This window comes from Oncorhynchus gorbuscha, linkage group LG02 (genome assembly GCF_021184085.1).
Source record: "Oncorhynchus gorbuscha isolate QuinsamMale2020 ecotype Even-year linkage group LG02, OgorEven_v1.0, whole genome shotgun sequence".
Taxonomy (NCBI): domain Eukaryota; kingdom Metazoa; phylum Chordata; class Actinopteri; order Salmoniformes; family Salmonidae; genus Oncorhynchus; species Oncorhynchus gorbuscha.
In genome coordinates, this window is record NC_060174.1 from 35,776,608 (window position 1) to 35,792,795 (window position 16,188).

At 44.2% G+C, this 16,188-nt stretch overlaps 1 protein-coding gene across 5 annotated transcripts; it reads left to right on the top strand.

Moving 5' to 3' along the window:
- Positions 1 to 420: 420 nt before the first annotated feature.
- LOC124001551 (proline-rich transmembrane protein 4-like) lies at positions 421 to 10,989 on the top strand. 5 transcript variants are annotated; one of them, XM_046308466.1, is made up of 3 exons: positions 422 to 635; positions 1,656 to 2,147; positions 7,964 to 10,989. In XM_046308466.1, the coding sequence occupies exons 1-3, from the start codon at positions 611 to 613 to the stop codon at positions 10,066 to 10,068; spliced, it is 2,622 nt and encodes an 873-aa protein (XP_046164422.1). In that variant the 5' UTR covers positions 422 to 610; the 3' UTR covers positions 10,069 to 10,989. The 5 variants fall into 5 exon arrangements, with proteins under 5 accessions (XP_046164429.1, XP_046164422.1, XP_046164397.1 ...); XM_046308441.1 differs by having other exon boundaries at positions 423 to 635; positions 1,498 to 2,147; XM_046308458.1 differs by having other exon boundaries at positions 423 to 635; positions 1,585 to 2,147.
- Positions 10,990 to 16,188: the final 5,199 nt, after the last annotated feature.

Consider the following 16,188-nt stretch of genomic DNA (forward strand, 5'->3'; position numbering starts at 1 on the left):
ATACATATGAGCGAGAACGAGAGATAGATAGATGGTGTGATGACAGAGGACACACGCCCCATAACAATATAAAACACCAGTTGTGCGTGCTAGGCTCACAAGCAAGTTACAAATTCCTTGTGATGTGTTTACCATCATTTGTGACATGCTTTTAATTTGTAGTCACTTTTACACTGACTATTGCTTTTATGTAAAGTATCACGGAGAGGGTTGGTTTAAACTCAAGCCGCAAATTACATCCAATACACTGTATTGATCTGATAGTTAATTCTATATGCACAGTGCCATCCTCCAATTAATGATTTATTCTCACTGATGTGTGTGTGTACGACCAGACCGCACAGATAAATAATTTACAGTGAGGTGTATCCACGGGAACCATGCATTCCTGGCACACATCAGAAAAAGAGAGATACTGAACGAGGGAGGGACGGAGAGAGAGGGGGAGAGTATGTGAGTGATACTGAGAAGAGGAGTGAGCCTATAACTCACACTCTCACACACACAGACAGATGGAGGGATCTATGTAGCAGCAGCGGAGGCAGCAGCAGTGTGGTGTGGGACAGAGGGGATTGTTGTTGCTTGGCTGAGCTGGGACCTGTCCTGTCTGATGGAGAGCAGAAGGATGCAGCATAGTAAGTACTACAAATGTGTGTGTATGTGTGGTATTTGTCTGCTGTCTGAACAATAAGAGGGTCTAGAAGACTGAGGCAGGGGTGGGGGAATTGTGAAGAGACAAAGAATAGAGAATGATGGAGAGGGATAGCTTAAAGTGGTTGGTGTTGCTGTGCGTATCTATGGTGAGTGCAGTGCTACTTTCTGAGTACATTGGCAGAGATAGGCAGGAACTAAATCTAAAGTAGGTATGCATGCATACATGGGAGAGTTTGTTTTTTCTAGTGGAGGAGGAGAGGACACTGCTTTAGTTTCTTTGTATGCTGACTGCGAGTAAGGCCCTAAACATTTTTTAAGACTCCAGGCACCCAAGTCATAGACTGTTCTCTCTACTACCGCACAGGAAGTGGTACCGATGCACCAAGTCTGGAACCAACAGGACCCTGATCAGCTTCTACCCCCAAGCCATAAGATTTCTAAATAGTTAGTTAAATAGTTAACCAATAGTCACCCGGACTATCTGCATTGACCCTTTTTGCACTAACTTTTTTGACTCATCACATACACAGCTGCTACTGTTTATTATCTGTCATGTTATGTAGTCCCTTTATTCCTAGTTATATATACATATCTTCTTCAATTACTTCGTACCTCTACACATCGACTCAGTACTGGTACCCCATGTATATAGCCAAGTTATCGTTACTAATTGTGTATTTATTATTACTTTTCTATTATTTCTCTATTTTCTTTCTCTCTGCACTGTTGGGAAGGGCCCATAAGTAAGCATTTCACTGTTGGTCTACACCTGGAGTTTACGAAGCATGTGACAAATATGTGGTTTTATTTGACTTTGAGGTGTGTGTTGTCTGTGTTCTGCAGGTGAGCCTATTCTTAAGTATGTGGCATTGAGGTGAAAAAAGTGTTCGTTGGGAATCATGTGACTTCATAGAGAATATTACACTATAGGGTCTCCATCGTGGCTTCTGTGATGTGGACCTCTCTCCTCCTCTCCCTTGCTCCTCTCCTCCATCTTCAAGCCTTTACCTTGGCCCCAGAGGGCACCACAAAGGCACTATCACACCCACATACAGACACACAGATCGATGACCCAGTACTGGCCTCACACAGCACTGTATGGCCCTCCTGGGCTCCTGTAGTCCCCACCGCTGGAGCCAGAATGGCCGACTCTCTGGACTCGTTTCCAGGGCTGAAAGACCCCACATTGGCACCCAAGGAAATTGAGAAAAAGGACAACAAAGACGAGTTTCGGGGAACTATCAGTGACTACACAGAGACCCAAGGCTTTAATCCACTCACTAGACCTACATCACCAGCCACAGTGAATGCAGAGCTAGGGTCTACAACTGACTCGGACCAACACCAACCCAGAGCCCAGGCCACAAACAGAGAGTTGTTAGCTCTGGACTTCTCAGCCACTCAACAGAGAGACATACTGGAGGGAGATATCATGGTGGAAAGGATTGGAGACGAGTTACAGGACTTCACAGAGGAAACAGGAACAGACACAAGTAAGAGTATCCAACCCCCATCCCTTCACCCCCATGTCACAGTGATATGTCCACTTTTACAACACCCTCAGGGTGTTGGTAAGAATAGTCTCCCCTAGTATTTATAGGATATTTGGCAGAATTGACCTATTTTCGGATTTGTAAAATACTGGTGGTGAATGTACTGATTTACTGTGGCAGTGTGATGAGAGTAACCCCTTATATATTTTCTGTTCATGACATCCTACCTCTGATATCATGAAGCCTCTCCCTCTTTCTCCCCTCTCATTCTCTCCTCTCATTCTCTCCTCTCCTTCTCTCCTCTCCTCTCATCTCCATCTCTCCCACTCCATCAATCCTCCTTCTCTCCTCCCTCAATCTCCCCTTCATCTGTCCCCTCCGTCTTCCATCCATCGCTACCACCTCTCACTCTCCTCTTCTTTTCTACTCTGTCACAGACACTTTATTTCTCTCCCTTGCTGTCCTATCTTCTTAAATAGCTACACTGAGGGAGACTGTTAATGTGTTACTGAGGACAGTAAATGAGATGTGAATGAGAAACACAGTGGACTGGTGGTTTTATATATGACATTGTAGAAGCCTCTCCAGCCAGGGAGGGGTAGAGAGCATAGGTAGAGGGTAGTAAAAGGTCTAAGAGGGAGGGAGACAGAACTGGGTTAGCTCTGTGTCTCACATCTCTCTCACACACACACACACACACACACACACACACACACACACACACACACACACACACACACACACACACACACACACACACACACACACACACACACACACACACACACACACACACACACACACGCACACGCACACACAAAGAGAAGAGACCAGAGAAGGTCTTGTTGTAGAGCTCAGTAGGCAGATGTTAATCAAATCAAATCAAATTTTATTTGTGACATATACATGGTTAGCAGATGTTAATGCGAGTGTTACGAAATGCTTATGCTTCTAGTTCCGACAATGCAGTAATAACCAACAAGTAATCTAGCTAACAATTCCAAAACTACTACCTTATAGACACAAGTGTAAGGGGATAAAGAATATGTACATAAAGATATATGAATGGGTGATGGTACAGAGCGGCATAGGCAAGATACAGTAGATGGTATTGAGTGCAGTATATACATATGAGATGAGTATATAAACAAAGTGGCATAGTTAAAGTGGCTAGTGATACATGTATTACATAAAGATGCAGTAGATGATATAGAGTACAGTATATACATATACATATGTGTTTAATAATGTTGGGTATGTAAACATTATATTAGGTAGCATTGTTTAAAGTGGCTAGTGATATATTTTACATCATTTTACATTCCCATTATTAAAGTGGCTGGAGTTTAGTCAGTGTGTTGGCAGCAGCCACTCAATGTTAGTGGTGGCTGTTTAACAGTCTGATGGTCTTGAGATAGAAGCTGTTTTTCAGTCTCTCGGTCCCAGCTTTGATGCACCTGTACTGCCCTCGCTTTCTGGATGATAGCGGGGTGAACAGGCAGTGGCTCGGGTGGTTGTTGTCCTTGATGATCTTCATGGCCTTCCTGTGACATCGGGTGGTGTAGGTGTCCTGGAGGGCAGGTAGTTTGCCCCCGGTGATGCGTTGTGCAGACCTCACTACCCTCTGGAGAGCCGTACGGTTGTGGGCGGAACAGTTGCCATACCAGGCGGTGATACAGCCCGACAGGATGCTCTCGATTGTGCATCACGCAGTCGTGGGTGAACAGGGAGTACAGAGGAGGGCTCAGAACGCACCCTTGTGGGGCCCCAGTGTTGAGGCTCAGCGGGGTGGAGATGTTGTTACCTACCCTCACCACCTGGGGGCGGCCCGTCAGGAAGTCCAGTACCCAGTTGCACAGGGCGAGGTCGAGACTCAGGGTCTCGAGCTTGATGACGAGTTTGGAGCGTACCATGGTGTTAAATGCTGAGCTGAAGTCGATGAACTGCATTCTCACATAGGTATTCCTCTTGTCCAGATGGGTTAGGGCAGTGTGGTTGAGATTGCATCGTCTGTGGACCTATTTGGGCTGTAAGCAAATTGGAGTGGGTCTAGGGTGTCAGGTAGGGTGGAGGTGATATGGTCCTTGACTAGTCTCTCAAAGCACTTCATGATGACGAAGTGAGTACTACGGGGCGATAGTCGTTTAGCTCAGTTACCTTAGCTTTCTTGGGAACAGGAACAATGGTGGCCCTCTTGGAGCATGGGGGAACAGCAGACTGGGATAAGGATTGATTGAATATGTCCGTAAACACACCAGCCAGCTGGTCTGCGCATGCTCTGAGGGCGCGGCTGGGGATGCCGTCTGGGCCTGCAGCCTTGCGAGGGTTAACACGTTTAAATGTTTTACTCACCTCGGCTGCAGTGAAGGAGAGTCCGCATGTTTTGGTTGCGGGCCGTGTCAGTGGCATTGTATTGTGCTCAATGCGGGCAAAAAAGTTATTTAGTCTGCCTGGGAGCAAGACATCCTGGTCCGTGACTGGGCTGGTTTTCTTTTTGTAATCCGTGATCGACTGTAGACCCTGCCACATACCTCTTGTGTCTGAGCTGTTGAATTGCGATTCTACTTTGTCTCTATATTGACGCTTAGCTTGTTTGATTGCCTTGCGGAGGGAATAGCTACAATGTTTGTATTCGGTCATGTTTCCGGTCACCTTGCCCTGATTAAAAGCAGTGGTTCGCGCTTTCAGTTTCACGTGAATGCTGCCATCAATCTACGGTTTCTGGTTTGGGAATGTTTTAATCGTTGCTATGGGATTGACATCTTCAACGCACGTTCTAATGAACTCGCTCACCGAATCAGCGTATTCGTCAATGTTGTTGTTTGACGCAATACGAAACATATCCCAGTCCACGTGATGGAAGCAGTCTTGGCGTGTGGAATCAGATTGGTCGGACCAGCGTTGAACAGACCTCAGCGCGGGAGCTTCTTGTTTTAGCTTCTGTCTGTAGACAGGGAGCAACAAAATGGACTCATGGTCAGCTTTTCCGAAAGGAGAGCGGGGGAGGGCCTTAAATGCGTCGCGGAAGTTAGAATAGCAATGATCCAAGGTTTTGCCAGCCCTGGTTGCGCAAACGATATGCTGATACAATTTAGGGAGTCTTGTTTTCAGATTAGCCTTGTTAAAATCCCCAGCTACAATGAATGCAGCCTCAGGATATGTGGATTCCAGTTTGCAAAGAGTCAAATAAAGTTTGTTCAGAGCCATCGATGTGTCTGCTTGGGGGGGAATATATACGGCTGTGATTATAATCAAAGAGAATTCCCTTGGTAGATAATGCGGTCGACATTTGATTGTGAGGAATTCAAAATCAGGTGAACAGAAGGACTTGAGTTCCTGTATGTTGTTGTGACCACACCATGTCTCGTGAACCATAAAGCATACGCCCCCGCCCCTCTTCTTACCAGAAAGATGTTTGTTTCTGTCGGCGCGATGCGTGGAGAAGCCAGCTGGCTGCACCGACTCCGATAGCGTCTCTCCAGTGAGCCATGTTTCCTTGAAGCAAAGAACGTTACAGTCTCTGATGTCCCTCTGGAATGCTACCCTTGCTCGGATTTCATCAACCTCGTTGTCAAGAAACTGGACATTGGCGAGAAGTATGCTAGGGAGTGGTGTGCGATGTGCCCATCTCCGGAGTCTGACCAGAAGACCGCTTTGTTTCCCTCTTTTACGAAGTCATTTTTTTGGGTCGCCGGCTGGGATCCATTCCGTTGTCCTGGGTGAAAGGCAGAACACAGGATCCACTTCGCGAAATTCATATTCTTGGTCGTACTGATGGTGAGTTGACGCTGCTCTTATATTCAGTAGTTCTTCTCGACTGTATGTAATGAAACATAAGATGACCTGTGGTACCAATGTAAGAAATAACACGTAAAAAAAAAAAAAACTGCATAGTTTCCTAGGAACGCGAAGCGAGGCGGCCATCTCTGTCGGCGCTGGAAGTATAGGGCACATAGGGAATGAACTTGTCTACATTATTCAGATGTTATGTAATCATAGTGGACAGACATATAGTATAGAATAAAGTAGCAAGAAAAAGTATGTGAACCCTTTGGAAATACCTAGATTTCTGAATAAATTGGCCATAAAATTTGATCTGATCTTCATCTAGGTCACAACTATAGACAAACACAGTCTGCTTAAACTAACAACACACAAACAATTATACATTTTCATGTCTTTATTGAACACACCATGTAAACATTCACAGTGCAGGCTGGAAAAATAATGTGAACCCTTGGTTTTAATAACTGGTTTACCCTCCTTTGGCAGCAATAACCTTAACCAAACGTTTTCTGTAGTTGCGGATCTGACCTGCACAATGATCAGGAGGAATTTTGGACCATTCCACTTTACAAAACTGTTTCAGTTAAGCAAAATTCTTTGGATGTCTGGTGTGAACTGCTGTCTCGAGGTCATGCTACAGCATCTCAATCGGGCTGAAGTCAAGACTCTGACTGGGCCACTCCAGAAGGCGTATATTCTTCTGTTGCATCAGTGTTTTGGGTCATTGTCCTGTTGCATCATCCAACCTCTGAGTTTCAATTGGCGGACAGATAACCTAACAATCTCCTGCAAAATGTCTTGATAAACTTGGGAAATCCTTTTTTCCATTGATGATAGTAAGCTGTCCAGGCCCTGAGGCAGCTAAGCTGCCCCAAACCATGATGCTCCCTCCACCATACTTTACAGTTGGGATGAGGTTTTGATGTTGGTGTTCTGTGCCTTTTTTTCTCTATACATAGTGTTGTGTGTTCCTTCCTAACAACTCAACTGTAGTTTCATCTGTCCACAGAATATTTTGCCAGTAGCGCTGTGGAACATCCAGGTGCACCTTTGCAAACTGCAGGTGTGCAGCAATGTTTTTTTGGACAGCAGTGGCTTCTTCCGGGGTGTCCTCTCATGAACACCATTCTTGTTTAGTGTTTTACATATCTTAGACTCATCAACAGAACAATGACATGTTAGCATGTTCCAGAGATTTCTATAAGTCTTTAGCTGACACTAGGATTCTTCTTAACCTCATTAAGCATTCTGCACTGTGCTCTTAGGTTTTCTGAGATCTCTTTTGTTCGAGGCATGGTTCACATCAGGCAATACTTATTGTGAATAGCAAACTCAAATTTTGTGAGTGTTTTTTATAGGCCAGGGCAGCTCTAACCAACATCTCCAATCTCGTCTTATTGGTTGGACTCCAGGTTAGCGGACTCCTGACTTCAATTAGCCTAGGAGTTCACATACTTTTTCCAACCTACACTGTGAATGTGTAAATGATGTATTCACTATAGACAAGAAAAATACAATCATTTGTGTGTTATTAGCACACTATATTTGTCTATTGTTGTGACTTAAATGAAGATCAGATTCAATTTGATGACCAATATATGCAGAAATCCAGGTAACTCCAAAGGGTTCACATACTTTTTCTTGCCACTGTTATTATTGATGTAATGCTAGTTATAAGAGTGTGCTTGTGATTATAAATAGTTCCACAAATGGGGTCAATACTACCTCATCTGAACACAGTCTCTCTCTCCCTCTCTTGCTCTCTGTCCCTCCCTCCCACCCTTTCTCTCTCTCTCTCTCCCCGGGCTCTCTCTCTCTCTGACCCAGTTAGAGATCCCCAGTTACAAGAATGTACTTTTATAATGGATTAGCTCTCTCTCTCTCTCTCTCTCTCTCTCTCTCTCTCTCTCTCTCTCTCTCTCTCTCTCTCTCTCTCTCTCCCTCTCCCTGATATTTCACCCAATGAAATTCCAGGGGCAAGTGGTTGATTTGGGCATCAGTTTCAAGAATCTTTGTTTCTGTTTTTGCAGGTGTGTTTCCAGAGGAGGGGTGGCCAAAGTCGGCCACCAATGAGTCGGCTCTCGTCGACTGCAGCCTTGACACCAGAACCACACCCTGCAACACAACTGATCAATCCTGGAGCCCCTTTTACCCCGATGACATCATCTCCAATCAATCCCAGCGCCCCTTTCTGTCTCTAACCCCTCCTCTCTTTGTACCTCTGTATTCTGATTGGAACTCAGCTATGGCCACCTGGGGCTTTGCCTGGGAGGCCCACATCTACGGTCTGGGATCTGTGTTCACTGCATTAGGTCTGATATCTGTACTCTGCCTGTTAGGTGTGCCCCTGCGCTGCCCCCCAGGAAGCTCCTACTTTACCCTGCTGCATCTGTTCCTCCTGGTCACCGGAGGCACTAGAGCATTCTCTCTCCTGTATGATGCTTATAGTCACCAGGACCACCTGCCTGCTCTGGGCTTTCTCCTCCTCTCTGAACTACCCTTCCCCTGCCTCACCTCTGCCTTCTCCGTCTGCTTCCTCCTCCTCTCCCTCCGCTCTCGCATGCACCTCTCCCTTCATTTTTCCCTCTCTCTCTCCCTCCCTCTCTCCACCCTGCCCAGGCCTTGTCTCTTGTTCTTCCTCTCCCTGATACACTTCGGGGCCTTCCTGGGCTCCATAGCTCTATTCCATGTCTTCCCCAGCCTCCCTGTCCTCCTCCTGCTCCCCCAGGGAATGTTCATCATCCTCTGCCTCCTCCTCCCCTGCTCCTTCCTCCTCTTCTACTGCCATGTACGACAAGACGCCAAACACATCCAACGGCTGAGTGACGGCGAGGGAGAGGTAACAGGTTCACCAGTTATGGTGGGGCGGCTGTCCCGGTGCCCATTCGCTGAGGCTGAGGAGTGGAGAAGGGCAGCAAGGGCTGGAGTGGGAGGGGCTCTGTGCCTGTTAGGGTGTGGGGGATTTCAGCTGTATGGGATGTTACATGCATTAGGGCTCGGAGGGGTGAGTGCTGGGGCAGGGTTCCAGCCCTGGCCTTGGTGGGCATACCACCTGGGCTGCAGGCTCTGTGAGGTGGGGGTGTGTTTGGCCCTGTCAATCATCGGCACTCAGCCCCTCCTCTTCTGTTCCTCCAACTCTAACTCCTCCTCCCGGACTAAACTCAACACCAACACCTGTCAGGGGTCCTGGGCGCGGCTGCCCTGTGCCTCGCCGGCAGGAGGGCCTAGCCACCCACTTCCCCTCTCTCCCATCCTCCCCCCTCACTACCCCTGGTCCCTTGGGCAGAAAGAGAAGCAGGTGGTGTGTGATGTCATCAGGAAGCGCCAGTCCGAAGCCCTCCCCCTCTACACACTAATGGAACCCTCTTCAAATGGACTGAACCTGCATCCTAACCCTAACCCCAACCCCCACCCTGGCCAGACCAAAACCTCCAGACACCTCAACCTCCCTGATCCTCCAAGCCCACCAGGGAGACTTCAAGCTGGGGTTGAGTCCCAGGACTCCTCCCAGGGTAGTCTATGTCTGGACACTGACTCCACAGTGGACCTGCACCCCCCCTCTCCCATTGACCTGTCCCGCAGCATAGACCAGGCCCTGTACAGCGAGACTCTGTTCCCTCACAGCCTTTTCAGCCCCTCCAGGCTGTTCCACGCCTCTTCCAGCCTCTCCTTGAACTCCCCTGGCTCCCACCACAGCCAGAGTGCCTCATGGCCTGGAAACAGCTCAGCTGACAGTCCCCTCTACCGGACCTCTTCCTGTGGAGATGTGGATATGTCTCCTACACGGCCTCCCCAGCCGGGATGCATTCTCCCAGGCCACAACGATCCCTGCTGGTGGAGAGGTAGTAACTCCAGCTATCTGTGCCAGGAGTCCCTGAGTGGGTCTTCCCAGGGTCTGTTCTCCAGCTCAGGGACAGGAGGGGCATGGTCACACCCCCACCTTATCTATCACAGACGTTACCACACCCTCAGCTGGGCCTCTCAGGACAGTCGGGGAGAGGGGCGGCTGGAGGGCAGAGAGGACCTGAGTGAAAGCAGGTTGCTAGAACGGGATACGGCCATACAAGCGGAATTCGTCAACGTGTGCCGACAGATCGATGCTCTTAGCGTGTGCAGTGACACTATTGACCTGTAGGCAGATGCTACAGGGTTTGAACCATGCGTCATCTATGTGCCACAAGGACGTAAGGATATGACATGTATAATGCACAGAGATTATATATTGACCTCTAGTGAGAGCTAAGGACTTAACTAATACGCTACACTTAGTGTTTGAGTGATGTTAGCATTCAGATCAAGCAGCTTTTTCACTGCTACAACAGAAGTGCACAGAGGTAGAACTAACTATCAGTTGTCGTTTTATGGGGATTCTACACATAGAAAATAGACTTATAGATAGTTATGTTTGATTAGTTATAAGCTGTGTATAACTGTACAGTTAGTTCCAAAATGTGCTAAATGAACAATGAACTTACTGAAACAACCAAAGTAGAACTGATTTGAAGAACTTTGAATACGAAATGTCAGTGTAGTGTTGATGATAACCATACCAATATGCAAGATCACGTTATGCTTTAGTGCCATCTACTGGGGGAGAGGGAACATAAAGTGTAACTCATACATTATAGCTGTTTTTTAATAAACAGTTTATAAAGAATTTACAACGGGTGTCCTACCACCAAGCAATACAACCGTACCTGTTTATGTCACAACAGCAGTATAAACCATTATATTATACTAGTTATACTAGTGTTCAAGTGTCAAATGCAGCAATGGAACCCGATACCAAAGCAAAGATCTCACTCAACGTTTTTAATTTAATTGAAAAACAGCTCAACCTCGGATATTTCTAACCCTTTCTCTACAATGTGTAACGCGGTGTCTTACGGTGTATATATCATTGATGACTGTGTAAAATATAGAGTATACTAAACGTAAGGACACCTGCTCTTTCCATGACAGACTGACCAGGTGAATCCAGGTTAAAGTTATGATCCCTTATTGATGTCATTTGTTAAATCCACTTCAGTCAGTGAATGGCAAAATATACCTTTGAACGGGGTACTGTAGTAGGTGCCAGGCACACCAGTTTGTGTCATGCTCAACAGTTTCCTGTGTGTGTCAAGAACGTTCCATCAGCCTGTGGAATGCTTTCGACACCTTATAGAGTCCATGCCCTGACAAATTAAGGAATTTCTGAGGGCAGTGGAGGGTGTAACTCAATATTAGGAAGGTGTTCCTAATGTTTGGTATACTCAGTAAATGTTTTATTGTAAATACAATGTACATGGAAAAGAGTTCTACTGGTATGTCATGCATCGTAGACGAGGAATGATAAACAAATTGTTTATGATGTTTGAAAAAAATATTCTTTCTAGTAATACGAACACACAGTTCCGGACAAATATATTGGCACCCTTGCACTTCTCTTAAATATTTCCTGATTTCTTCAAAAATAAGAATAACTTTTCTCCACACCTTTTTATTGGATTTTCAACATTGCAGAACCACATTTGAGTTTACTTAAGTTTACAATTTGAATGGAGAAAATAGTGACAAATGCCACAGGTTTTTGGTTTTGGAACCCGTGAGCAAGGCATTTTTTTAATTAGATTTTTTATTTAACCAGGCAAGTCAGTTAAGAACAAATTCTCATTTACAATGACGGCCTACCAGGGAACAGCGGGTTAACTGCCTTGTTCAGGTACAAAACAGCTCGGGGATTCAATCTGGTAACCTTTCGGTTACTGGCCCAACTCTCTAACCACTAGGCTACTTGCGGCACATCACGAAATAAGATTATCAGGTGTTTTGGATCCAATGTTCAACCCAGTGTCTCCGTTGAAGGTTGTGGGTCTCCCAGCAGCGACCCCAACACACATTAAAAAAAGACCCAGGTTCAAGAACAGATGCTGTTCTGGAGTGGGCAGCATAGTCCAGATCTGAATCCCATCCATACGCTATGGCAAGAGCTGAAAACAGCTGTTGGTGGAAGGCACCCCCTTAAAACATAGAACAATTTAAGCAATTTGCTGCTGAAAAGAGAGCCACATTGCCAGTAGAAAAGGTGCAGCAAGCTCATTGATGGCTGCAAGTGCTTGTCTGCAGTTATCTTGGCAAAAGGCTGTGCAACCAAGTACTAGCTCCGGGATGGCAATCATTTTGTTAATGACGTTTGTCTTTATTTTCTCAATTAAAATTGTGAACTTGTGTTTACAAAAATAAAATAGGTTCTGTACTGAGGAAAATCCAATACGTTTTTTTTCAATTTCAACTTATTTGAAAATAAATAGTAATTCTTTAACATTTTACTGCAGTGGGCTAAATCAGGGTCACACATGGTGATTATTGGTAGGCTTAAACAAATCCACTTTGCAACAAAAGTATATACCACACACACATGGTTATGGGTTTGAAAAATAAAAAAAGAAGACGCCTGTTTACCATGTCAGATATGGAGTTGAAATGTATTCCATTTTCAGTTTGCATTCCAATATTACACTTTATATGCATCACAGAAGACTGAAATATAACAAAACTGTTTGACACAGAATCACCAGATTTTCGTTGTTGAAAAATCGCAAAAACATACCACCCATGAGGCCAAAGAGGGCGCTTTGGTTATTGACTGCAGGAAAGGGCTACGAAAGGTACCAATATATTTGGCCGCAACTGTACAATAAATTCAGTATGGGTGACACTCTAGGTAGACCTTTATGGACTCTTGACTGTATACATTGTCATCATCTATAGGCCCTATCACAGAGAGAGTTGTTTCAGTTGAACTACTTGTTTGTTCTGTAGTCAACAGCAATAGTTTACACATGAATGAAATCTCAGTTCGTCTAGCCACAACTCTGTTGTGTAAGCCTTGAGTGTGGTTTATGTTGCTATTAAAACAGCTTTTGACAACTTTGGATGAGACAAATGGAGAGAGGAGGAAATGAGTGAAATAATGAGGAAAGGGTAGGAAGGGAGTGTGTGATGAAAACAAAGATCACATTGCCCTCTGCCGGTGTGGAAAAAGGATAATATCACCATGTCAGGAATGACATGGGCAGCAGCTGATGTAATGATATCATGTATCCGACTCAACATACCGTTTTGGCAGTGTAACCACAACATAGCAGATACTGTACATACACAAAATAAGGAGAATAGTAGATATTATATTCAAGTTAACTTCTTTATTCTGGTTCATGCAATAGCATGGTACAGCATTAAGGAATTAAAGTCCGAGGTTGAAATCAACAGAGGTGTAAAATGCAAAGCATGATCAAAGAGTTAGCCAGCCAACTTAAGAAAGTTATTTCAGAACATTTAGTTACATGTTTTACAAATTGACATGGTATAATTGACTCAAAAACAACAACAAAAAATATCTAAAAAGTTTAGTACTTAATGAACAAGAAATTCAGCCATTATTTCTGGCTTTGATCCTGATTTGTAGTATATCCTCTGGAGAAAACAAAAACAACTTTTGTGCAACTTTCATCACCTAATGTTCACTTCACACAAAGATTAAACACAACAAACTGGGAGAAGTTCTGTCATTGCAGGTGGGTCACTCATTTAACTGACAGTTATACTGTTATAAACTAGCTGCACGTCTTCTACAGGAAGGAAATTGAGGAAATTAAATCTGTGTCATCAGTAAAACTATTCATCAGTAAAAAACACATTTCTTCACTCACTGCCACAGGGTATTAGCAGTACATTCACCCTGGTAAACAAGATATTTAAAGGTTGGTTTCCCAAACACAGATTCTCCATTGAGCATGCTTTTTAGTCCAGGACTAGGTTTAACCTGTGTCTGGGAAACCAGACCTCAGTATCATATATGACTAGGTATACAGTATTATATTGTGGCCACCATGTACAGTCCATTTGGAAAGTATTCAGACCATTTGACTTTTTCCAAATATTGTTATGTTACAACCTTAATCTATAATGTATTACATTAATTTTTTTCCCCCTCAAATCTACACAAAACACCCCATAATGACAGTGAAAATAGGTCTTTAGAAATTTTGCAAATGTATTTTTTTAAATAAAGAGATGCCTTATTTTTATAAGTATTTAAACCCTTTGCTATAAGATTCCAAATTGAGTGCAGGTGCATCCTATTTCTATTGATCATCCTTGAGATGTTTCTACAACTTGGAGTCCACCTGTGGTAAATTCAATTGATTGCAGTGGTGTAAATTACTTTAGTACTTTTAAAGATATTTACTTAAGTAGTTTTTTTGGATAGCTGTACTTTGCTATTTATATTTTTGACAACTTTTACTCCACTACATTCCTAAAGAAAATGTCAATTTACTCCATACATTTTCCCTGACACCCAAAAGAACCCCATACATTTTGAATGTTTAGCAGGACAGGAAAAGTGTCTAATTCACGCACTTATCAAGAGACCATCCCTGGTCATCCCTACTGCTTCTGCTCACTAAACACAAATGCTTTATTTGTAATCATGTCTGAGTGTTGAACTGTGCGCCTGGCAATCCGTAAATAAAAAAATTTAAAAAGGAAAATCGTGTCGTCTGGTTTGCTTAATAAAAGAAATGTTACTTTGATACTTAGGTACATTTCAAACCAAATACTTTTAGACTTTTACTCATGTAGTATTCTACTGGGTGACTTTCACTTGAGTCGTTTCTTTAAAAAAAAGTATCTTTAATTTTACTCAAGTATGAAAGTTTGGTACTTTTTCCACCACTGATTGGACATGATTTGGAAAGCCACACGCATATCAATATAAAAGGTCCCACAGTTGACAGTGCATGTCAAAGCAATGAGGTCAAAATAATTGTTCGTAGAGCTTTGAGACATGATTGTGTCGAGGCACAGATCTGGGGAAGGCTACCCAACAAACGTTCAGCAGCATTGAAGGTCCCCAAGAACACAGTAGACTCCATAATTCTTAAATTAAAGAAATTTGGAACCACCAAGACTCTTCCAAGCAAATGGGGGGGGGGGGGCTCACTCTGACCCAGCTCCAGAGTTAATCTGTGGAGTTGGGAGAACCTTTCAGAAGGACAACCATCTCTGCAGCACTTCATCAATTTTTGAAATGTATTTTACCTTTAGTTATCAGGCCTTTATGGTAGAGTGGCTTCCAGACGGAAGCCACTCCTCAGTGAGTTTGCCAAAAAGGTACCTAAAGGACTCTCAGACCATGACAAACAAGATTCTCTAGTCTGATGAAACCAAGATTGAACTATTTGGCCTGAAAGCCAAGCGGCATGTCTGGAGGAAACCTGGCACCATCCCTATGGTGGTAGCACCATGCTGTGGGGATGTTTTTCAGCGGCAGAGACTGGGAGACTAGTCAGAATCAAGGGAAAGATTAACCAAGCAATGTACAGAGAGATGCTTGATGAAAACCTGTTCCAGAGCACTCAGGACCTCAGACTGGGGCGAAGGTTCACCTTCCAACAGGACAATGACCCTAAGCACACAGCCAAGACAACGCAGAAGTGGCCCAGCCAGAGCCCGGACTTGAACCCAATCTAAAATCTCTGGATAGATCTGAAAATAGCTGTGCAGCAACGCTCCCCATCCAACCTGACAGAGCTTGAGAGTGAAAGAAGAATGAGAAAAACTCCCCAAATACAGATGTGCCAAGCATGTAGCGTCATGCGAAAGACACGGCTGAAATCGCTGCCAAAGGTGCTTCAATAAAGGTATTATTATTTTTTATATACAATTGAAGTCGGAAGTTTACATAACTAGTTTTAATGACTCAAACCTAAGTGTTTTTCAACCACTCCACCAAATTTCTTGTTAACAAACTATAGTTTTGGCAATTCAGTTAGGACGTCTACTTTGTGCATGACACAAGTTTTCCAACGATTGTTACCAGACAGACTATTTCACTGTATCACAATTCCAATGGGTCAGAAGTTTACATACACTAAGTTGACTGTGCCTTTAAACAGCTTGGAAAATTCCAGAAAATGATGTCATGGCTTAACAAGCTTCTGATAAGCTAATTGACATCATTTGAGTCAATTGGAGGTGTACCTGTGGATGTATTTCAAGGCCTATCTTCAAACTCAGTGCCTCGTTGCTTGACATCATGGGAAAATCAAAAGAAATCAGCCAAGACCTCAATTTTTTCCCCCAAATGCCTGAAGGTACCACGTTCATCTGTACAAATAATAGTACACAAGTATAAACACTATAGGACCACGCAGCCGTCATACCACTCAGGTCAGAAACGCGTTCTGTCTCCTAGAGATGAACGTAC